This window comes from Stegodyphus dumicola, chromosome 9 (assembly GCF_044657685.1).
Source record: "Stegodyphus dumicola isolate Sdum_Otavi_A_Nest chromosome 9, ASM4465768v1".
Taxonomy (NCBI): Eukaryota; Metazoa; Arthropoda; class Arachnida; order Araneae; family Eresidae; genus Stegodyphus; species Stegodyphus dumicola.
The window spans coordinates 95,149,569-95,174,149 of record NC_140776.1 but is presented as its reverse complement, the minus strand read 5'-3'; the positions used below and the strand labels follow the sequence as shown (position 1 = coordinate 95,174,149).

At 30.1% G+C, this 24,581-nt stretch overlaps 1 protein-coding gene across 2 annotated transcripts in view; it reads left to right on the top strand.

Moving 5' to 3' along the window:
• The window catches only part of LOC118199540 (uncharacterized), a 148,494-nt gene extending 126,148 nt beyond the window's left edge, over positions 1-22,346 (top strand). For both annotated transcript variants that reach the window (XM_085823781.1, XM_085823780.1), the window contains exons 10-11: positions 1,471-1,598; positions 8,281-22,346. In XM_085823781.1, coding sequence (XP_085679907.1) covers positions 1,471-1,598; positions 8,281-8,309 — 157 coding nt within the window. In that variant the 3' untranslated portion in view covers positions 8,310-22,346. The remainder of the gene's footprint in view (positions 1-1,470; positions 1,599-8,280) is intronic.
• Positions 22,347-24,581: the final 2,235 nt, after the last annotated feature.

Sequence of the window (24,581 nt, the reverse complement as noted above, 5' to 3'; positions counted from 1 at the left end):
TTCTGTTCTGGGGATGGATGGTCATACTTTTTTTTTTTAAAATTGTTACTTGATCACTGTTTTTTACTTCCTTTTACGAAGTAAAAAGGAAGTAAAAAACTTCCTTTTACGAAGTAAAAAGGAAGTATTGTAATCACGAAAAGCTTCAGGCAGCATATTTCAATGAAAATACCCACTTTGACCGCTTTCGAATGCAATTTAACGATGTTTTTGTGTGATATCTGTACGTAAGGACAGAATAAAAGACTCTTTTTCACCAAAAAAACTAAAAAACTGCTTTAAAATGAATTCTGAAGAGAATTTTTCGTGGCGTCTGTATGAACGTATGTACGTACGTGCATACGTACGTATCTCGCATAACTCAAAAACGAGTAGCCTCAGAACGGTGAAATTTTGTATATAGGACTACTATAACATGTAGATGTGCACCTCGTATTTTAGTTTCAATCGGCCGCGCAAAACGTATATAAATATATTTATAAATATATCCACTCTGTTACCCGGCTCAGTGATCTCAGTTCCTTTACTCTTGTATGTTTGTAAATAGTACATTTTTTTCTTTAAAAATGATTGAATTATGTTTTTTTTTTATCTTCCGGTTAAGGGTTTTATGCCTTTATTAAATCTGATTAAATTAATCTTTATTAAATATTTTTAGAATTATCAACAATTTAAAAGTTGTTTAAGTGCCGCTAAACCTATTTTGATGGCGGCCATTGCTTGCTTACATTTGAAACAGCTGAGTAGTGAATTTGTTGCCAATCTAGAGAAACATAGCTTCGCAACAACAAAGATAAATGCCTTCATTTATTATTGCAATTTAAATCATGCTTAATCCTTTCTGGAATTTTTTCGAGGAAATAAGTGTTTAAGATTTACTTAATTTTTAATAGATTAATTTTTAATAATTAGTAATTTTTAGTAGAGATATTTTGAGTTTTTATGTATTTTTGCCTTGTCGCAAAGTGAGAACTGAATTAATTGAATGAGAAATACTCAATCGTCTGTGAAAAACTGTTTCTTTTTTGTTTTGTTTGCTTAATTTCTTTTATACATTGTTCTAGCTTTATTATAGTACTTGAATAGAACATGTGGCAACGATTAGATAATTCTTTAAATGATACAAATTTTGTGCATTCTGAGTTATAATATGAACGAAATATAATACTGTTAAGTGAACCTAGTGCCAGAGTGTGGCTATGGTAAACAAATAGAGTGAATTTTAATTATGCACTTATTCTATTGTGGTTTATGCGCTGTCGGCGAAGTAAATACAATTAAATCCAATAAGTTTGAACAAAATGCAAGAAAAAATGTGTATCATTTAATATTCCGTACAAGGAAGTCATGCGATGTACACATCAGATTTTTTTTAAATAGTCACAGTAATCAGTCACTTGATTTGAATATTTATCATTTTTTTAAATAAGTACTTTTTGTTCAAGAAATACTACTTTTTTTTTATTTCAGGTCTGATATTGATAATGACAGGAGAAATCAAATAGTACTTGATGTTTCTGATATAGAAAAAATCAAACAAGAGATCATTCTAGAAATAAGAAAAGAGATGACTAAAATGAAGCAAGATATATTAGAAGGTAATTATTTAGTTCTTTTTATTGTTAATTTATAGCAGTTTGTTGGGTAATTGCAATATGAAATGTATGTAAACCTTTTAAAAGAAAAATATTTGTTTATCCTTTCTAAAGAAGTTGTCATATGAATATCCCATTATTTATTATCATACATTCATGAATGTAATAAATTTATCTTATGTATAAGTTAATTTAAAAAATTATTTTTAAAATAAGTAAACTCTTAGAAAATAAAACTTATTTGCATTCATTTATAATCTTTCATTAGAGTAATACGTAGCGTATTCGGAAACTAAGTACCGTTTCATTCTAGCGCCGTCGCAGCACTGAGGTAGGCGTCCCGCGCATGCGCACTAGTCTTTCTTGTTCACTGACTTTCAGTTGTCGCCATTTTGGTTGCTCTATGTTGTGTTTTCAGTTTGCTGTGCACATTCAAAATGTTTAAGACAATTAGTTCTCCCGCTGACCCGATGAGTTCCAAAAATGCTCACTGATGTTCACAAAACAAAGCGACTTGGTAGTGCCCTGACATTTCTCACGCGGTACAGTGATGAGGGAGAAAACTTTTTAAACCAAATTGTGACAGGTGATGAAACTTGGGTGTGTCATTTCACACCAGAATCGAAACAACAATCGATGGAGTGGAGACACACTTATTCTCCGAAAAACCAAAAGTTCAAAGTGACAATGTCATCACAAAAAATCATGTGCACTTTCTTCTGGGATAGGAAAGGCATATTGCTTACTAAATTTCTTCCCAGAGGTGAAACCATTAATGCGGCACGATATTGTGAAACTTTAACAAAACTAAGGCGTGCCATTCAAAACAAACGAAGAGGAATGCTCGGTAAAGGAATTGTGTTGCTCCATGACAATGCTCGGCCCCATACTGCTGGTATCACTCAATTGTTAATTCGACAGTTTCATTGGGAGCAGTTCGATCACCCGCCGTACAGCCCGGACTTGGCGCCGTCCGACTATCACTTGTTCCTGCACATGAAGCGCGAACTTGGTGGCAAGCGCTTTGGATCTGACGATGACACGAGAAATGCTGTTGAGTCGTGGTTATCGAAACTGGCGGGAAGTTTCTTTGACGATGGTATACAAAACCTGGTTAACCGCTATGACAAGTGTTTGATCAGTGGCGGAAACTATGTTGAAAAATAGTTTAAGACATGTATTTTCATGTAAAAATAAAATTGGACTCGAAAAAATTGTTTTACTATTTTCTTTTCAAAACGGTACTTAGTTTCCGAATACGCCTCGTATCTTTCCATATTTTTTAATTGCTATTATAAATTTTAGTCTGTTTTTCTCTTTGCATACATTTGATACGTTTTTAGTATGCTAACAGAGAATGAAAATGTGCAGTAGAAAGTAGAAGTTCACATTAGTTGCAGTAATTCAGAAAGTTAATAGCAGTTTTTTTTTTTTTTTTTTTTTTTTTTAAAGGGCTTTAGAGTACTTGGAATAAACATAATAGTTATGAAAGGAGGAAATGCCTAGAAAAACTTCAAATGTAAGGAACTAAAAACATATGACAATTTATTACATCAGATATGTCTAGACTTCTTCAAAATAATGTAAAATTTAAAAATGAATATCAAATGAGATTATCTGTTTTGATTTCAGATATATGTACATGCTATTTAATCAGTAACAGTTCCATGTATAACTTAAATGAGCCCATTTTCCCTAGCAGATGTGCCAGCTCTCCTTGAATCTTTTTGTAATTTCTGAAAATTTTCACTATTTTTAGTAGTTTTGATTACTATTTCATTATTTTTACCCCAAAACACAATTTCCAGCACATTTATTACTTTCCCGAAAAATTGCAGATGTAAAACTTTTAATTACCCATTAAGAAGAAAAAGTTTCATCATTCGCTACTGCTATCCATGGAGAAGTATATGTGACTAAAAATATTATGATCGAATTATTCAATGGACATCAACTGCAGTTCCAGTCATCCAGCGCACAAGAGCTATTGAGTATAAAGTTAGATTGAGGCATTTCTGTGCTTTCTTGGCATCGCAAAACAATATGAGTTTCACATGCTTATTGAAATTTTTTAAGGATGTCCAATCTTTTATTTTAGTTATGTCTGTGAAAAAGTTAATTACTGATACTTTTAAAGAAATATGTACATATTATTTCGTTATTATATGTTATTTCATCAAGAAAATATGCATTTGTAATGAGTAAAAATGTCATATAATGTGCTCACATAAAAAAGCACAAAGACAATATAAGTTGTATTGAAAAAGAAATGAGAACTACTTCTGTTGAAACGATGAATCACAAAGTTATTATGCAGAATGGCTATTTTCTGCCTTTTTACTTGAGCATAATCTGCTGAATGCCTCTGATCATGCTGTGGTTTTATTTAGAAAAATGTTTCCCTGTGACAAAATTGTTGAAAAACACTCATGCCCTGGGGCAAAAATTATTGCAGGTGTTGGAAATGGGCAGGAAAAATAAATATTCTATTTGTTAATTGAGTTAAATATACTAAATATACTCTTTTCTGCCTTTTTATGGATGGAAACAATAATGCTGATGCAAAATTATCCAATTATTGTCCCCCCCCCTTTTTTTTAACTCATGTAGATTTAGAAATTGATTAGCTTACTTTGTAATCCACACGTCAAAAGGAGATTCAAAAAGCTTTAATATACCAAAGCTAATTACAGCAAGTACCGCTTAATATTATGTTTGTCAACAGCTATTTTAATAATACTAAATCAGGGCTTGGAAGAGAAGGGCTGGTTCATAGAGCTTTCCACCATGAAACAGGAAGTGAGGAGTGATGTATATTCATGATGACACTGACTTCAATTACACAATTTGCAGCAAAGGAAATAAACGTTTTAAATTTGTGGGGTAACCTTACAAAAACTGTGCATGAAAAAACAATTTTAATTTAGAAGAGAAAATGTCATTATCATAAGTATTTATAACATGTAGAAAGTTAATAACATTTATTAATTAAAAAGTAATAGATAAAATATGTTACATTGTCTTAAAAGGTGTAGATTTTCCCCCCTGTGCATTTATTATTAAATCATGAAAAAAAAACTATGACATTTATTATCTTTTCTTCATCTGTGTACTAAGTGCAAGAATTCTATTACTCTTTCTAAGATAACTATAATAGCAGCTTTTTTAAAGTTAGGCAAAAAACAAACACAAAAAAAAAAAAAAAAAAAAAAAAAAAATTGGCATAGTTTTGATTTTTTTTTTTTTTTTTTTTCCTCCCCCTGCAGCTAAAGAAGAAGAATTTATGTTTGACTGCCCGTGAAATCAATAGTTTTATTCAAAATTGAATCTAATCTAAGATTGCTTTTTTAACTTAATTATAAATTTGGCACTGGCATGTTTCTCTTCCAATTAGATATAATAACATATAATATTGTAAAAATAATTGTCTAACGGACATTTATACATATGCATTACATTACATTTAAATAAATACAAGATCTTTATCTTAAGTTTGACAAACAGTACGTAAAGAGAATTGCTTATCTTGAGGGGCAAAGGAGGACGATTTTTTATGCAAAATTACTTTGACATTTTCTGTGATTATAAATGAGCTAAAATGCTGAGCTAGCTTTTGTTTTTTACAAATGATCAACACATTTTTGTTTATTTTTATGGTTAGGGCATTCAGCAATATTTACATCGCCATTTCTCAAAATTTTTTAATTATTCATATTTGATTTATTATTCCTATCGTCTTTTATGTAATCAGCCTCAAAATGAATTTTCTTCAAATTTAATTCGTGTAGTCTTTCAAAAGCACTATGCATAATTTTTCTTTTCTTGGCACAGTATTGGATTTCAACAGTTTCTTCTGAGACAATCCAAGCAAGCAATTTTTCATGTCATCTTCACAATCACTATGTAGAAAATGTTTGCTGCAAAGTCTTAAATTCTTCATGTTAATAGAATCCTGTCTTCAACACGTGTATCCCTTTTTCTCATCAGAAGCGAATTGTCCTTTGGAAAAATATTAAATAAAATATCACTATCTTTCTCATTTCCATGAAATTTATGGTACTTTGTTACAGTGCAAGAAGACATATTACATAAACAATACTTTACAGCAGTGGTCTCAAACTTACATTGCTCAGTGGCCAATGCACAATTTGAAAGTAGCAGATAGGCTGTAATCACAGGGGAAAAAAAAAAAGAATTGTTGATCATAATAAGCAGTATATATTCCGCATTTCTATGTACAAATATGCAGGACTTTGGCAATTCAATAACAGCATCTGAATGATAACATTAACCATGATCACATTAAGTGGCATCCTGAAAGGAAATGGAATTCTTATGGATAACTTATGGTACAGACAATGTACCACTAATTAACTGGTATTGTAAGCTTCTTGGAAAGAGAAAACTCATTAGCATCTGAACGAGATGTAGATGAATTTGTCATTGATGTTTATTACTACAGTAAGCCCTCGTTAACATAAATCCTAAGGGAATGAAAAATCAAGAGTTCATGTTAACTCGGGGTTCAGATTCTATTTTTTTTTAATATATATATATATTTTTCTCTATACATTAACCATTTACAGTGTATAGGTACATATATAACTACAACAATATACGAGTATTATCTATGTCGTCATAGAAAATGCTGCATTTCTACACTGATTACTAGAGTGCAACATGAAAAATTGTACCCGCTGATCAGTTTCTGGCGGAAAATTTCTGTATATTGTGCTGTCGCCGATGGGATCAAAAGTCTTTAGTAACTTCGCAGCAAACTGTATTCATGCCTTCTGTAAAACTAATGGTCATTTCGGATGTTACAGCTAAACATTCTAAAGTGTTCAAGACATGTAAAACTTCCTGTTGTGTGCAGAATGATATTATCTTCTTCACTTTCTTCTGATGATATTTTTGCATCTCATACACAACTGATTTCATTGGAGCACAAACGTAACTGTTTGCGACATCTTAATTCAGAATTATTCAAGATCTAGCATTAGTCATACTAGATAACTTTTAAAAAATTTAAAAAAAAAAAAAAAAAAAAAAAAAAAAAAAAAAAAAACCGCATCTGATTCAGAGTTTCATTTGTTGACTGAAGCTCATTGTTGATGTGATGATCGGAATTTTCGAGCAGTGTTACTCCTGCTGGCTGTGTTTTAAACAATGCAGTGTATTCTGTGAGATTTTTCAATTAAATGTAATAAAGCCATTCTGAATGCAGCCCTAGCAAAGAAACAGCGGGGAAAAAATACTTTGAAAGTTCATTTTAAATGAAAAATAAAATTAATGAAGCAATGGGCTAAAAACAGTTCATAATTTGTGTTAACCGATAAAACTTCCTACAAGATCGTATACATTGCTGCCAGGATCTAAATTTAGTTCACGTTAGCTGAGTATCCACATTAAACGAGTTCATGTTAAGAGGGGTTACTGTGTCTTAAAAAATGAGGCCTAAAAAAAAAATAATAATTGAAACAGCTGCATAATTCTGAAATAAGAAATATTTTTGGTATATGTATTACATGCTGGTTATCTTTAATGAAATATTTTATCTGGAATCCTTGACCAGTGGAATCCATTTCTTAAAGCTTTTAAAGAAAAAAATAAATGTGTCTAGAGTTAAGATGATGCAAGATAAAGTAAATAAAGATATGGCTATTATTTCCTTTGTTAAAAAGAAGTATGAAAAAAATAAAAACTACTTCTCTAGTGAGCAAATCATTTGGCAGTGCTCAGAAAAATACAACAAAAAATAAACAGAAAGTTTATGCAGAGGTTTCTAAAAATAAAATAAAAAATTGTGGTTCAAGGGAAATATTTCCCAGATACCTTATCTTGCAAAATTTAATTATTTACGTTTTTTGTGTTCAGAGATTTTTGTTAAGTTCTGTTATGCTTTTTATAGTTCCATGTTATGAATTTTTTCAACGTTCTTAATGCAGTTCTGCAGTAAAGAATTCTGTAAGTTATGTGTTGCATTTAATTATTACTGATGTATTTAAAGACATTTTATCAAAGTTTGTGAAACCAACCATTGTTTTGTCTTCTGTATGTCATGTGAATTAGAATAAAATTAAAGGGGAAAAAAATTTTATTTGGGGCTACAGTAATTTTACAATAATAATATTGTAATTTACAACTAGGAAACTTGGATAAAGTTACAAATTCAACAAGAACTGATACTCTGAGGAGACTAAATCAAAAACTAAAAAATTCTGGTGGAATTTTAAAGTATAATGAACTTTCTAAAATAATATTGGATAATTCCCCATAGCAGTGCAGAATATGAAAGAATTTTTACGAGATCACCAAATCACCTGATTTTTATTTTTAAGTCTTTACTAAAAATGTTTCCTAGCATTAAATGAAATTCATTGAATTAATAAAATTTATACTGCACAAGTTCCATTTCCCTCCCTACCTTTAGCAATTTTCAGCATAATTTTTCATATTAAATTTTATTCATTCTGAATTTTCTTCATCTGTTATATAATTGGTAGGACTTTTTATAGAGCTTAAACCAGTGTTTAATGAATTAATATTGTATACTATTTTACATCAATAAATGGTACATTACTAAGTTTATCCATACAATAATCTTTTCACACATGACTAATTGCTTTTTAAAATCATTTTACCTTGCTTAAATTCTATAACTTTAATTATGTTAATGTTTCAGCTGTGAAAATGGAGATAAACAGAAGATAAGAATATTCCTTTCCACATGAAGTCCAAGAACTGACATGCTTTATACAGAAGGCAATGATATTGTTAGTGTAAAAAAAGTCTGTGTGTGAATTATGAGCATACAAACATCACACTGGCAAGCTTTAGATTACATTGCTGCATGCGTCCCTAAAAAGTGTAAATTTCAATTTAGAAATATATTTTCACAGCAGGTCCATATGATTCTTGCCACTATGTACAAAATATTTAATGAAACACTCCAGTTTGACAATTTTTACCAAAGCTTTTGGAATGACATTTTTGTACAGTTTACACTCAACATGTTTGTCTGATGGAAGTTTTTACAAAGAAATATTTCATAACACTGTGTTCTTATGTCAACATTGTATTATTTAAAATGTACTTTTTGTCAGCTGTATAGCTGCTTTTTTTTTTTTTTTTTTTTTTTTTTTTTCGTTTTGTTTGACAAAGTAGAAATATTGATTAATTGCATAGAGCAATTTTCTATCATTTATTTGCAAAACTGAATAAGAAAATTATCTTAATGGATTTTGAAAGCAAGATGATATAATTTAAAGTGATCACTTTTATTATTTACACATAGGTAGATACTTGAAATGTAATATTACTTACATGTATATTGTACTTTAATTCAGGTATTGGCTACTTTAATTGCATATATTAGAATTTAGCATTTGCTGATGTTTTTTGCTTTTTGTACCTAGTTGCTGTGTCTAATGTATCTAACAATGATGTAAAGAAATAATTCAAAAATGGAAAATTCAAAAGGCATTTTGATCAAACTTTTTGTTTCTGATGATATAAGTATATTGACATGACGTTTACTATAAAACTGCCAATCCTCCTTTTTTTTTTCTTTTTTTTTTTTTTTCCCCGGATTATTTTATGAGCATTTACTCTTGCAGGTCGAGAGTGACAAAAACATTTTGTCTGTATAATGTATATTTTTGAAAAAAAAAATCGACAGATAGTCATTTTTTAATTTATATCCAGTGATTATATATGAGTGCTTATGTGAGGTTTATTTTGTATGGGAAGTTTGTTATTCAGTGCTATGTGCATGTATATTTTTTCTGCAGTTTATATCTTGCACTCTTGCATATATATGTATATATGTCTAGAAGATTTGGTGTAGAAACAGTTGCTAAATTATTATTTAAACAGAATTTGACCCATAAATTTCTGTTCTTTATTTAAATAACTGTAATTGTGGATCAAAAAGATGGAATAGAAACAAGAGATTGGTTTAATAGAGATTCTTTCGTGCAAGAATTGAAATGGAATATGTGCTTTTTTCCTATGTAAAATGGGAAAAAAAATTTGATTAATAATTTACTGCATTTTCTTTAAAAAAAGATTAAAAATATTACATTATATTGTTCTTATGACAGATATTTGTACATTTTAAGATATCATTTTAAATATTTTTCTATTACTTGCTCTTATTTTTCCAGGAATTCTAAACATTATTGCTAAAACTAATTTATTTTTCATTAAAAAAAATTATTATTTTTCATTTAAATTATTTTTCATTTAAAGAAGTATAATGCTGCATATATCAGGTAGCATAGAAAGGGTATGTTGTATTAATTCATTGTAGCGATAAAATGCAAAGTGAATAAAACAATATTTGATTCAGAAAACTAGTAATCTTCAGCTTTTTTTTTTATTATCTTTTATTTGTGGTCTAACATTTTTCATGGCATCAGAATAGGTAAGTGATTTCACAATTACCAATTTTCTAAATAGTAGTTTATTACCAATAACAGTTGATTATTGAAAAGCAGATTTCTAAATTTATACAAGTTCCCCATCGAGTATAATAATCATTTCCATGTATGTTCTTACTGTGTGTGGTTTTGGTATTTTCTTGGTGGAAGAGAATATCTTTTCTGTTAACCTGTACTAACTGCTTTTGGATAAGGTGCAGCTGAAATTTATTGCATCTGGGCTGAGTAGATTGCAGATAGCATGATTCAGGAGTTTAAAATAAACATTCCTGTTAGTAATCCACCACATTTATCATTGATGGCTGAAAATCTTTGGAAAGACTTGCCATATATTGTATCTAATTTTCACCACATAGCAGTAGTTTAGTTCTTTGATGCGACTAGAAAATTGAGCAAGAAGTTAGCTGCATGAGCTTTGCTTGTTTAAGCTGAATTTCTGAGGACTGGACTGGCTCCTCCCATAAATTTCCAAACTGATAAAATGTTGATGGTTTTATTACTTACATTTAAAGTGCAGTGCAAGTTTGACTTGAATTTAATGCAGTGCAAATGGACATAATTGACACCTGAAAATGTGCTGGAATTGAGATAACTTCTATAAGTCTTATCTCCAGGTGCAAATTCTGGAGCTACTTTCATTTAGAAAGCTTGCTCATGTACTATATTTGAATGCAAAAGCTATTTTTCAAGTGTTTTCTGAAACTATATTGTCCAATTTAAAAATTTAGAAGTAAACAAGGCCTGATAATTGATTTAGTTACAGTCACACTAAAGTCACTTTTTTAAAACTTTGAATAATCACTTTCTGTAACTATTATACAAATTCTTATATGATTATATGATGCACACTTATATGATGGCAAAATATAGCACATATTTTAATTCTCAAAATTATTCAAGAATGGCAAAAACTTGAATATGGAACATTCCATCCATTTAAAATAGCATCCAAAAATGCAATTTTGAGTTATAAATTAGGTTTTAAAAATGTATTTACATAGCTAGTTAATGTCATCGTAATTTAGAGCATTTAAACACTAAATGCAGATAATTTCACTGAGATGTGTAGCAATTCTATTTAACTAATTCATCATTTAAAATCTGTATTGAATATATTTTGTAATTAATAACAATAATGACTTTTCAGCAGAAATATGTTTTAGAACAAATATGTTAAATTCTATTGGTTAAAAAATGAAAGATCAAGTGGGTTTTGCCATGATTTGTAGAATAATCCAAGAATGTAAGTATATACAAGAAAGCTTTCTGTTACTTTATTGGTCATATTTGTAAGTGTTGCATTATTGTTTCATTAATGATTATGTATTAATTTGATATAATAATGATCGTGCTCAGTTTTCCTAAAATATTAAATTATGACATTTTTATGCAGCTAATCTTTTAAGCAATATTTTGTTTTTTAACAAAACGTTTTGTTGAAAAACTGCTGAAAAGTTTCAAATGATGTGATTGTATCTTCTCTGAAATTAAGCTGTTCTTCATCTTTTTGGTATCAAGAAAGTATTTCTACATGCTTATCTCTGCAGTGTTAAGAGTGAATACTTTTTTAATGTTTTTAGCTGGTATAAATAGAAATTATAAGGAGCGTAATTATATTAACAATCCAATAACATTCTTAAATTTTGTACACAGATTTAAAGCATAGTATAATTATGAAAAATATATTTTTGTAAGCAATCTTTTTTTAATTCATATAGATCTTTAAAAGCTTTGACTGAAGACAATCAGTAAATTAAATTCCATTATCTTGGTTAAACCATGCACTCATAAATATTGCCATTTTAATAGCAAATTATGTACATATGGTAGATAAAATATAGTGTTATTTGTATCTCATTTATCAACTAATGCATTGAAGTTTCCCACCCCCTTCCTAAGCATTTTCTACTCAGTAAAATCTGATTTTCTTTAGGGAGGGGAGAGGCTATTTGATATCAAGTCTTTAAAAAATACCTATATTTGTATTTAAAATATATTTAATACTTATATATATGCTAAATAAATTTCAAATGATTTGAATTGTGCTGCTTCAGTTATCTAAATTTCCTTAATATTCTTTTTAGGTTATATTCACTATATAAAAATCTAAACTGTAGCAGTGCAAAACCCCTTTTAACATTCACTTTTGTGTGAACTGTGATTTTAATTATAACCTCTGAAGAATAATCAGCTGTTTGTGTATCCCTATATAATGACCAAATAAGCAAATAACTGAATTAGGAGTAAAATATTAAAAGAATTCTAGCAGTGTAACATAGACAATGTTATAGGCCAGGAATGGGAAACGTGGAACATTTCTTCTATTCCTTCTCTCGAATGCATAATCTAAATTTATTTTGTAATAGTATATATTTTATTTTCTTATGTGTTCTCTTCATATTATGCCTACAAAATAGTAGAATTTTTACATGTATTAAATTATGTGGGTTATAATATTTTAAGTAAAATATGATCTGCCAAAATAATATCTTATGCTAGGGCTAAAAGCAAATGATTAAATATGTTCTTTAATTGAATCCATGTGTATTTAGATTTAATTGAATCCATGTGTATTTTCTTTAATTGAATCCATGTGTATTTTCTTTAATTGAATCCATGTGTATTTATTTATTAGAAAGATTTAAAATATTGTTTTCATTAACTATGTACACTTTTACCACCCCCATGTATTTTGTAAAAATTTTTGAATAATTACAATGTATTTTATATTATACTGATAACAATTAAATATACTCATTTGTTTAAAAGTTCACTGAAATTTCATTTTCCATGGTTGAAACTTGCAACAATTGAATTTGGCTATTAGAAAGCATTGGCACAGTTTTTATAGAAAAAATGAATAGTGTCATCCTCTGATACATCAAAGAACATTCAAACAAATAAATCTATTTTTAATCAGAAACTAATTCCTTTCATGCCACAGTCGTATTATTTTCCAGATTTATCATCTCCTGACCCCACTGTTCTAGGTTTTCAAGGTAATTTTATGAAAGTCAATTTTTATAGACTATTTCAAGGTTATCCAAAATAATGTGCTGATACAAAAAAGACATGTTCTACTGATGACTGCAGGAATGTCATATGTGCTGGAGTTGGACGGATGTGACTTTGAAGGTGACAAAAAATAAAATTTTGACGCTAAATAGAATTATTCTGCAAGCATTTTCCTTGAACTTTTTAACAGAGGAGTATTGTAAGTTGTTAAGATGCTTGAAATGTGCATATAATAATTATTTATTAGATTATTAAATAGTCATTTTTAAATGGTGTGCAAAGTGTTATTTTGTATATTATTCTTTTGTTTTATACATCATAATCTTCTAGTATATTAGCATTATGTATGTATGTAGCAGAAGTACAGTTGATGTTTTGAAATAATTTATTTTGTATTTGATAATTTGCAGCAATTTTGCCAGCTTGTAACTATGTGGAATATTAACTAAAATAATGAAGTGCAAATTTATTATAACTTATTTTATGACATTCTATATATTTTTTTACTTTTTGCACATTTTGCCAAATAGCATTTGATTACATTATAATCAAATTGTGTTCTTCAGTATTTGTATTACTGAAAAACGCAGGTACTGTTCCTATCGAAATAATTATTTTGAAGTATATAATAAAAATTTGTGTTAAAAGTGTAGATAAACTTCATATTATTGAATATTTTAATTTTCATAAGTATTTGATATTTTTAAAATTTCCTTATGGAAACAATTCATGTAACTTAAATTTGTGAATTAACTTCAAATGTATCATGTAAGGTCATATGCATGTCAACCAATATAATAGAAACATAAGCGTCAGTGAAATTTTATACATTCAGGCATAACATGATACTTTTAGTGTGCACATATTTATTATAAAGAAGTTGCTTAAAAATGTTTAAAATATGTAAATAAATTATTTGTTTAGTAATTAATATTTACATATTCATAATATTTTTGGTAGACTTGTATGTACACTGCTCAAAAGAAAAACTGGGACAGTTCTACTGGACCAATTGACGAAATTCAAATCGTGTCTCAAAAGCGCTATTTAGGATATGTATTAGATTTATATATAGCATTGTTCTAATATAGGTATTTTGACACAAAATCGGACTTTTCCTGAAATGATATGTCATTTCTTCCCCCCATATTTTGATTCTACAACTCAAATTATGCCATACTGTCAAGTTTTGCAAAAATCGCACAAGTAGTTTTTAAAAAATTAGCTCTCAAAATTTTAGCTCCTCAATGTTAATTGAATTTGATGTATATTTATTAATATCTCCTTTTTTTAAATAACTTACTTCTAGAACTCGAAATATAATTCCCACATTTTTTATGATTTATTTGTAAAATTTGTATTTTTTATAAATTTTTCGAAAAACTTTTTGTATACCTATAAACCTATAAAATTTTTAACATCATCTTAAAGTAGATGCATTTCTAGGATTAAACTTTTTAAAAATTTTTCTAAGATATGCATGAATTGACATACTGGCGCATTTTGGTATTTGGTATACTTATAAGCAGTAATAACGAAAATGTGTTTTACGCACTTTGTTAAAATCATTTGAAAGAATGAATGATGGACCTTTTTCCCTTGGTGCATTAATCAAAAAAGAAAGTAGGTAGGTTGCCATAAATTAAGAATTTTGCAATGTGAATTATTCTTGGCACAAACTGATAAATTTTTCAATTTCTCCGTAAGTTGCGCACCAAATTTAACAAAACTTATTATTTAGGCATAATTTGAGTCATAGAATTGTAATATGGAAAAAAGTTGGCATGTCATTTCAGAAAAAGTCTGCCGATTTTGTATCGAAATATCTATATCAGAATAATGCTATATATAAATCTAATACATATCCTAAGTCGCTCTTTCGAGGCATGAAAAATGCGATTTGAATGACTGCTTAGTAGAACAGGAGATCTAGAACTCCCCTCTTTTTTTTCCTTCCCCCCCACAGTATACTAAAAAACAGACACTGTAGCTCTGTTGTCATTTTTTCCCTTTTTCTTCTGATACAGTTTGAACTGAAATTACACATCTGCTGAAAATCATTCGTCTTATTCTATTCTGTATTAATAAAATGGATGATCATTGTTGCCTTCAAGGTTTAAAATGAATTTGGAAACAAAAGTTTTGATATTATTTACATTGTAAATTCTAATCTAATAAAATTTTGAAAACTAAAGACACATAGGTACTGAAAAAAAATATCCAGTACCCATGTGTAAAATATAAATAATGTGAAAATAATCAATGCATAAAATTTGGTGACATGCATATGTATCATTTGGGAGCACTTGTGAATGAAATCAAAAATGAATGTGAAGAATTCATAAAAATTGTATTTACATGTATTGCAGATATAGAGCTTCAAATAATGTAAATAAATTTATGTAATTTCATATTAAAAATATAAATTTAAATAAAAGTTACACAAAATTTTGTTGTAAATTAATGTAAATCTAAAATTATAAATATTTTGGGATTTGAATGCAGTGAAAGCCTAATAATTTTTTCACTGAAATTATGTAGATATGCTTCAAAAAATATTCATATTTACATACAGTATTAACATTATGAACTTTCTTTAAAAATGCAGTGTCTATGCTGCATAATATCTGCCTGCCTTTATAACTAAAACAAACTCAATTTTAAATGTGAATTACTTATTATCCTATATATATATATATACACTGGTTATCATAAATTAAGGAAAAATCACGATTAATGATAAAGTTACATGTAGAGTTTAATGAAACTTACCCACAATATACAACACATAGTAAGGTATCAAATAACATAAAAAGAAATTACCAGACAAATATGGTAGTATAGAAATTAGCACATGTATAAAATGAACAAATTGAAGGTGTCAGTTTGATATAGGAAAAGTACCTTCAATATGGAATATGATCGCCTCTAGAAGCAATACAGCACATATAGCGATGTGTGACGCTTTCAATTATGCGGTCTATCAGTTCCATAGGAAGGGAGAGCCATTGTTCTTGCAAAGCAGTTGCAAGCGCAACAAGAGTTTGAGGGGGTGGTTGAGAGCAGCTAGACGTCTCCTTAAAGCATCCCAAACATGCTTGATAGGTTTCAAGTACGGGGATCGAGCTGGCCACTCCTTGCGCATAATTGTTTCCTGCTGAAGATAATCATCTACAGTGTGAGCCCTGTGTGGTCTTGCATTGTCGTTCTGTAACAGGAAAGCATCACCTATTGCCCCGGCATATAGGTGCACATAAACATCAAGGATGTCATCTCTATAAATCTGAGCATTCACGGTTCCCCTTGGAAAGACATTGGAGGTCTATGCGTCCACCCAAAGAGATGCCACCCCAAACACAGACACTGCCCTTTCCGTATGCATCTCTTTCACGGATGATAATGGGTTCTGGGTTCTCTCCATATCAAATAACGCCTACTATCGCTTTGTAGACTAAACCTGGACTCCTCCGTAAAGAGAACAGCCCTCCATTGATCAGGCGTCCAGTGGACATTATGCTGTACCCACCGAAAACAGTCCCTCCTATGGCGTGACGTGAGCGGCACACAAATGGCTGGTCGCCTCTCATACAGACCACCTTCGTGAAGCCTTCTACGCACAGTTGACATTGACGCCAACCTTCCGGTGGCTGCAGCAAGGGAGGATGTAAGAAGAGTCGGAGTAGCGGTTCTATTCCTGCATGCACATAATGTCAAATATCGGTCATCGGCGCTCGTCGTAGCAGTTGGCCGTACTTGGCTGAACCTCCTAGATGCCGAATCTGTGGTTTGAAATTGCCTCCAAAGCCTATGAACCACAGAAGGACTCACATTTAGCCGTCTGACCACTTCTGTTTGACTTTGTCCTGCCTCTAGTCTCCCAATGGCTGTCCATCGCAGTTCTGCAGGCAAATGATGCCTGGAGGTCATTATTACGAATTGGCTATCTCAGATTTCTGATGTCACTGTCACAGTGAAGTAGGTGGGCTTGCTCTCAAACATGCACTTTTATGTTCCTCGCAGGTGACGTATTCCGAAAGCAGCGCCACTAATTTGCTTGTCGCAGTTTTACTCAGCTACTCTTACTTGGCAACATATTCAAATTTTACACGGATGGGCTTATTTTTGAGGGAGTTATCGCTATTTTTGTGATTTTTCCTTAATTTATGATAACCAGTATATATATATAGCATTGTACTTTGGTGGAAGATAAAACAATCACATTCTAGTCATGCCCGAAAATGCTGCTGCGTAGATGAATTGAAATTTCAAAGTAGTGGAATGACTGGCTGGAATTTTGGAAGAAACACAAACCCATCTTGATCATTAAACATAATTTAGTTTTGGATGACAAATTTCTTAGCTCTTATTTTCATAACTGATAGAAGACAAGGGGTGCTAAATGCACTTCATAATTTAAGATGCACTGTTACATCTAATTAGCTAGCAAAGGCTGAGTGATACGCTGTGAGCAGGCAGGCGAAAGAGAGAGACTATGCATTTAGCATCTATTTATACTAGGTAGGTGCATGTGTACAGCTAAACTGCAATTAGTTAATTTTAGGTTTTAGTTCCTTTTTGCAAGCAGTGTTATGTAACTTGGAAAGATCTTCAATTAGGGAGAACATCAAATTTAGAATAGTCAATTTTAAGGTTTCCAATTATTTTTTTATGTAGCCATCGTATTTTATTATATCTCGCACATATATATATAAATGTATAATTTTGACATTTTATTTCAGTAAAATACCTGAGATTGAATCTTGCACATCTTCCAAAAAGTACATATTCCATTCTGGGAAGGTAATGGGATTTTTATTGGGAAAAGGAAAACAAATTCCAGCCTTTTACCCCTTATCCATTTATCTTTTTAGTCATGTTATGGAAACATGAAGAGCTATGAGAATATGTTGCAGTTTTTAGATTATACTATTTAAAAACATGTATAGTGAAGTAATCATAAATCGTATTAACTTTTGACATTAATTTTGTGTAATTTTATGACATTGTTTATATGCAGCTTAGCTTCCTTTCTCTGCAAGATAGAAGTTTGGTCTGTTTTTCCATGGTGTCAGTGTTATTCTCTTAACTATTTATTGTTTAATAGTTTGAATCTATGATGGGAAATGTCATCCTGAAACATAAATGTCCCTATAAGCAATTCAGTGTTTGGAAGTAAAAAATGCTGCAAACTTCTCTATTTATATTCCAGATACAGGAATTCTACTAACTGTATTTTATCACATGCAACTTTATAATTAACACAGGATAAAATGCAGTCTTTATGAAACTTTTCCTGTATCTTCTAATAGTAATTCTGTGTTATAGCCATATATATGCAACTAGTATTGGAAAAAATATTTTTTCAATTATTTTTCTCCAGAATTCTTTTACACATTTTTTCCTCATTTGGAGATATCAGAGGTGGCTTCTCTATTATGTGTATGGTGTTTCCCATGTGTAACGTATATACGAGCCAGTTTCCCTTAAAAAGTCTTCCACGAAGGCATCCCTCCCCTTAGGCAGATAGCTCTTGTGTGCTTTGCCATAATTAAATACACACACACCTCTATTATGTGTAAACAATCTTTTTATTGCTTTGAAGACACCTTCACTCTATATTGATTCTAGTCAACACCAAATATTAAATTATACTTATGTAATAATATAACACATTGAGCAACACCATATTAAAAATGTGTTATTGTTTTTTGCCGTTATTATTTTTTTAATTGGCACATCATAAATGTTCTTTAATGACATTTAATATATTTATAAAACATATTATATTTGTATCTGTTTCTAGACCATATTTAGTTTTATTCATTTGGATGCATAAGTTCCATGTGGACAAAAAATACTATTTTATCCACCAAAGTTTTATAGACCACTGGGACACTTAAAATCATTACTTCATTAAGTTATACATAGAATTTGTTCCCTTTAGAATACATGCAGCCATATCTGAATGCATGTCACAGTCTTTAAATTAATAGTTGCTCATGCATTATAGTGGTTAGTGATGCTGACTGCCATACCTGTGGGTCTGGAAAAGGCATGGATGTTTTTAAGCATATAGTATCTGCATGGCAAGAGGGCACTCAAAATACATAGTGAGCCCAAAGTCCTCTCAAGAGGTTGATGGAAGGGGAAAAGGGATGGTAAACCATTGGAAACCCCTAGGGTGTCTCTCAAAATTGAGGTGGAACTGCACAGTTAATGCTGCAAGACAATGGTTTCCTACCTGCTCCTACCTCTATCTAAATTAATACAAGTGACCTGTCAAGCTAATATATGTTGCCTATACTATTTGGATATAAATGGCACTTAATGTGTTAGAGCTGTACCAACCATGTCTTAACCTTTACGAGACGGGGCAGTTTGGAAAGGTTTCACTTAAAAAGATGGGAAATCCAAATTCATTTCCACCCCCCTTTTAGCTGCCATTGTAAAGGGAAACTACTACTTTTTTGCAGCTTTTCTTGTAGGTTGCTTTTGGGGGTCACCTTTGTTAATTTTCAGATAAGAGACTAGGGAATAATATAAAAGAATTTGTTCTCTTTTCTGTAAACTAGGGAAACATATTATGGTGAGATTTCGAAATAATTGTCGTATGTTGGAATATTAATTTTTGACATTGCATCATAATGAAAATACGCTTAGCAGCAAATGCACGCCTATAATCAGTTCATAGTTTATTCCGTTTTTATTTGTTTCCAAACTAAATTTAGTTTAGAATTACATGTACTAATTAGCATTTTTAATTTATACTCGAAAATGATGTTTAACCATTTGTTTCTCGTATAAATCGGCAGTTCGCTTTTATTTGTTTCCAAGCATTGTGTAAAAGCTTATATTTATATATCAAACAAATCCCGTTGTATTTTTCTTATATTAGTTTAGTTTACCTTTTTCATTAGTATTCTTATTCAGTTTAATTTATTGATTTCCCCCCCCCCCATTGTATCCTAAGTTATTTCATCTTTCAACTACATTATCGTTCATTGTTATTTCTTGCAGTTTTGTAATAAAAGCTTTTTTTATCCTTTAGCTTTTTTTTATTTTTTTATTTTCCTTTACTTTAAAAACAGGTTTTATTGATTATATTTTCATTGCACTGCATTTTGCATGTTTCAAACAGCAATATTAAATAAAAAAAAAATACAATAAAAAGGGGAAATATAAAGAAAAAATACATTTTTAATGGCACTGAAAAGTTGGTGAAATTAATACTAATATCAAATTGCAAAGATTTCACTGCTGAGGGAAACAAAAGGGAATTTACGCGAAGGTCATCTCGCATAAGTGGCAAGGGAGGTTATTCGGACAATGGCTATCTCTGCACCCTGAAGGATGGGGGGGAGGTGAATTCGCTGTCCGATATTTCGGCCACAGCTGTCTTTGAGACACTGCAGCTCTGGCCGATTCTTAGGCCACCCGTCTTTTAAAGGTTAATTTTGGTTCTGTTAAAACTTTTATATTTCTTGATATACTGCATAACCATCTAATAAACTGAGAACCTGTTTGAATTCCCATCTGCCCTGTGCTTTATTTTTCATAGAGTTCGTTAATTTATTTTATGATGCAGTTTATCAGTAGCTGACATAGCATTTATTATTAAATCTAGCACTTGTAGTTAAACAGAAATTTGTATTTATTAGAATTTTAAAACTAATAAGTGGCAATTGAACACGTTTGTCTGTGAAATAATGTGGTCTAATATTTTAATAACACTTTTTAAATGTATTTATTGAAAGTTTACATTTTATTTTGTAGCTTCATATAACCATGTATCAGCAACTATGAAATAGTGTTTCAGATGACTACACATGATTAAAAGTAATTCACATTTAAAATTTGTGCTCGTGTAAATTTTAAAGATGATCTATAGATGTATTGAGTAGGAAGAAACAGACAACTGTTATTATTGTGCTGTTTATCAGATTTATCAAGATAAAGCTACATGTTGGCCCTCACCAGTTGATTCATTTTGTAATCCGGCATTATTTTCACATGAGCAAGATCAGATTAATTTTGGTTCTGTTAAAACTGTTAACTGTAGTGCAATTGTGCAAGCTTATTTGTATGCATCAATTGTTTTTGAGAATTTTTGAACACTGGGAAAGTATTTCTATTTGTCTTTTATGCATTTTTATAAAAATCTGCTATTTAGTACCAGTTACGATTCCAAGCAATACAAAAAGTGCTTCTTGTGGTGTTAAAGTTCAAACATCAAATGTTGCACATACTAGCCAAGCTAAAACATCTGAAGGAAACAGTATCAGTTGACATGTTCATGACATTAAAAAACAGAGACAATAATGCGGACAAAAGAAAGGCTATTTTCAAGGAGTATATGGATAAAAATAGAGGATCCATCTTCTCAAATAATAAATGGTTTAAGAACAAAAGTTGTCCAAATTAACAAGAAAGTTCCTTGCAATAAAGTATTTTACTCAGCTCATATCTCGTGTAGTTTAAACAAACCATAACTCTTTTCTGCATCTATTAATGAGCTGTTCACTGTTCTCATCAGAATTGCAGCTGTTCTATATTTTGGGGGGGGGGGTTGTAATTTCAATTTTAAAATGATGTAGTTCAGAAATCATGTTTCAATTTAAAATAATTACCCTAGATCAGAGTTTCTTAAAATGGGGGTTGCCAAAAATTTTAAGTTTTGATATTTCTTTAACTTTTAATAATTTTACAATAACCAAATATTTTTACACAATGTATCTGAAAATAGATAAAGACATCACAAACAAAGCGAAAACAAAAACATTTCAACACATTCTTTTTATAATATAAACATTCACTTTACTTGGTTTGCATGTGACGCTGTCATTTCATGTTACTTATTTAAAAATTTCACATTGTTCCATGTCTTAAAATTAGAAATTAAAATTAATAACTTAAACTACAATAGTATATTACAGTATAAGTGAAAAAAATTGACAATTTCACTCACACGTGTGTCGGATTTGCACAGTATGTTTATAGGTCCCCACAAAATTATTGTAAATATTATGGGGTCGTAAAAAAAAATCTTGGTGATATAAAGGGGTTCAGCTCCTGATTTTTATTTTGAAATACCTTATTAGTAATATTTACTATGAAGATATACTGTAATAAATATCTTTTGCATGATGATTGATTTTTCCTAGAGTTTGATATTTATTTTTTTTTAATCCTATCTACTTTTTAATAGCTCATAGATGTATATTTCCTATGTATACTTCTTTTATTTGCCTTGTATAATAAGCGTGATGAAATAAATTATGTGGTTCTTAATGCATTGTGTGTTGTATTAAATTATTCAATTACTCTATTTAATTTAATTTAACAGTTTATTAGATTTTGGAATTTTTCCATTTGGTCAAAGAAATTTTAAGTTGAATTTCAGTAGGAAGCATGCCTGATTCCACAAAATGCTCTTGGTCATTGGTAAAGGTTTTATATCGCAGAGCTTCTAAAAGTAGTAAAATTCTTTCTTGTGCTAACAAAAAGGGATGGGTATAAAGCAGAGATGGGCAAATTTTTATAAAATTTTAAAAGCAATATACAAGTATTACAATTTAAATATGTTAATGAGATGAATGAAATTGCAATTTCATTTTTAAAAGTTCCTTATATTGAGGTTCGAAGTGAGATGTACTGATTCTAAGGATAACGGTTAAATGCTCAACTGTCAGTCTATTTTTGAAATAATTCTTTGCAAGGTTCATAGCTGAAGACAGTTTTTCACATATATAAAGTGAAGCAAACATAGCACTGATTTTTTGGGCATGAGATATTAAATTTGGGAAACTTACTTTCGATAATGATTTGTAAAACTCTAACTTTGGCATATTTAGAAATAACTGCTTGAGATGATTGTTAGATTGCAACTCAATTAATTCAAGCTGCAAATCTGACCTCACTGCTTCACAATTATGTTGAAGGGCATGGTAAAAATATCCAATTTTGAATTGAATAGATTGAAATCTGAATAATGTTTATCTTCTTGAAAAAAATTTTGTCTGCCTGATAATTTTTTTACAAAGACTTTCTGTATTTTGTTTTCTGTCATATTCGGACATTGCTTCATGATTGGAATTTTTATGCTTAGATGTGGAATGACAGGAAATATTATATTCTTTGAAGACTGCTAATGCTTCATTGCAGATGAGACATATTGGTTTATCTTTTATAACTATTTCCAGGTCCATTCATCATTAAAAGCACTCTAAATCAACTTTATGTTTTTAGTAGCCATTTTGGAGTTAAATATTTTACGAATAACTCAAACAAGCACTAGCTATGCTATGCTTTTAATAATTTCACCACTATTCACATTGATGCTATATGTAATCTTTCCATACGCAATCAATAATATTAGAACTTGCACCAAAAGAAAAAGCCGCAGACTGGAGCTTAAAATGCCAGTCTACCACATGTGAGGTCTAATTCACCTATATCGGATTCCCGTATGTCTGCTCCTCGGAAAAGAGATAATGCTTGTTGGCGCCAATCTGCAGCTGTAACTAACAAAGAACTTCTGCTTTAAACACTTTACCGATTTAAAGCTGTCTGTGCTTGATATTTCTGTTGATTTTATGTTTTGTAGAGCAAAAATAGAGAAAGTAAAACAGTCATCAGTCCCTTGAATAAAAGAAAGAAAAAAATAATATTTAAACAAAGTATAAAAGGAGATGGATATATAATATCCGTTTGCCCATCTTTGGTATAAAGTAACATAAGATTGGATTGGTTTGATCCGAAAGATGTACAATGATTTTCTCTTGAATTGAATAGGAATTGAAAAATAATACTTATTTTGGAGACTGTTATCGAGCTTATCCAAAAGCAGAAACTAATTCTATTCTTTCTCCTCTGAAAGAACGTTTTTCTTACATACTTTCTGTAATGAATTCCATTCTTGAAGTGATTTATATAAACTGTACATTTATAAGTTTGTTTTGCCTATATTTAAAAAAAAAAACATTTTGTTGCTTGAACTGCCCCTCCTTTATTTAATTAACTTGTACTAATTTATGGAACATTTTAGGGATAGGCTGAAGTGATTTGTTGTTAACTTAAGTATTAGTCATCCAGTAAATTTACATCCCAGTGGTGCAGAATTAGTGTTTGTCAATATCAGTGTCATTTATCAGTCATCAAAATTCTAATCTAGTGAAGAGTATATTAATGTGTAATCTTTTTCCCTTATTTTCAATCACATAATATATTGATAGAACTATCAATTTATATCAAATTTTAAAATGAATATCTCAATTTATGAAACATACATAATTGTTTATAATTTTAAAATAGTATTGATGGCTAACATAGGATTGATTATATATAAATCTTTTCATCAAAACAAATATGCACTTTCTTTTATAAATATATGTAAGTTGCCAATTTAAATTGCTTCCTATGTATACACATTTGAATACTGTTTCTGTTTTAAAGTGAAATTCAATTTTAACAAAAACTGTTCCTACTGTAAACAGTATTGTATATGTGTAAGTTTAATTTCAACATTTGT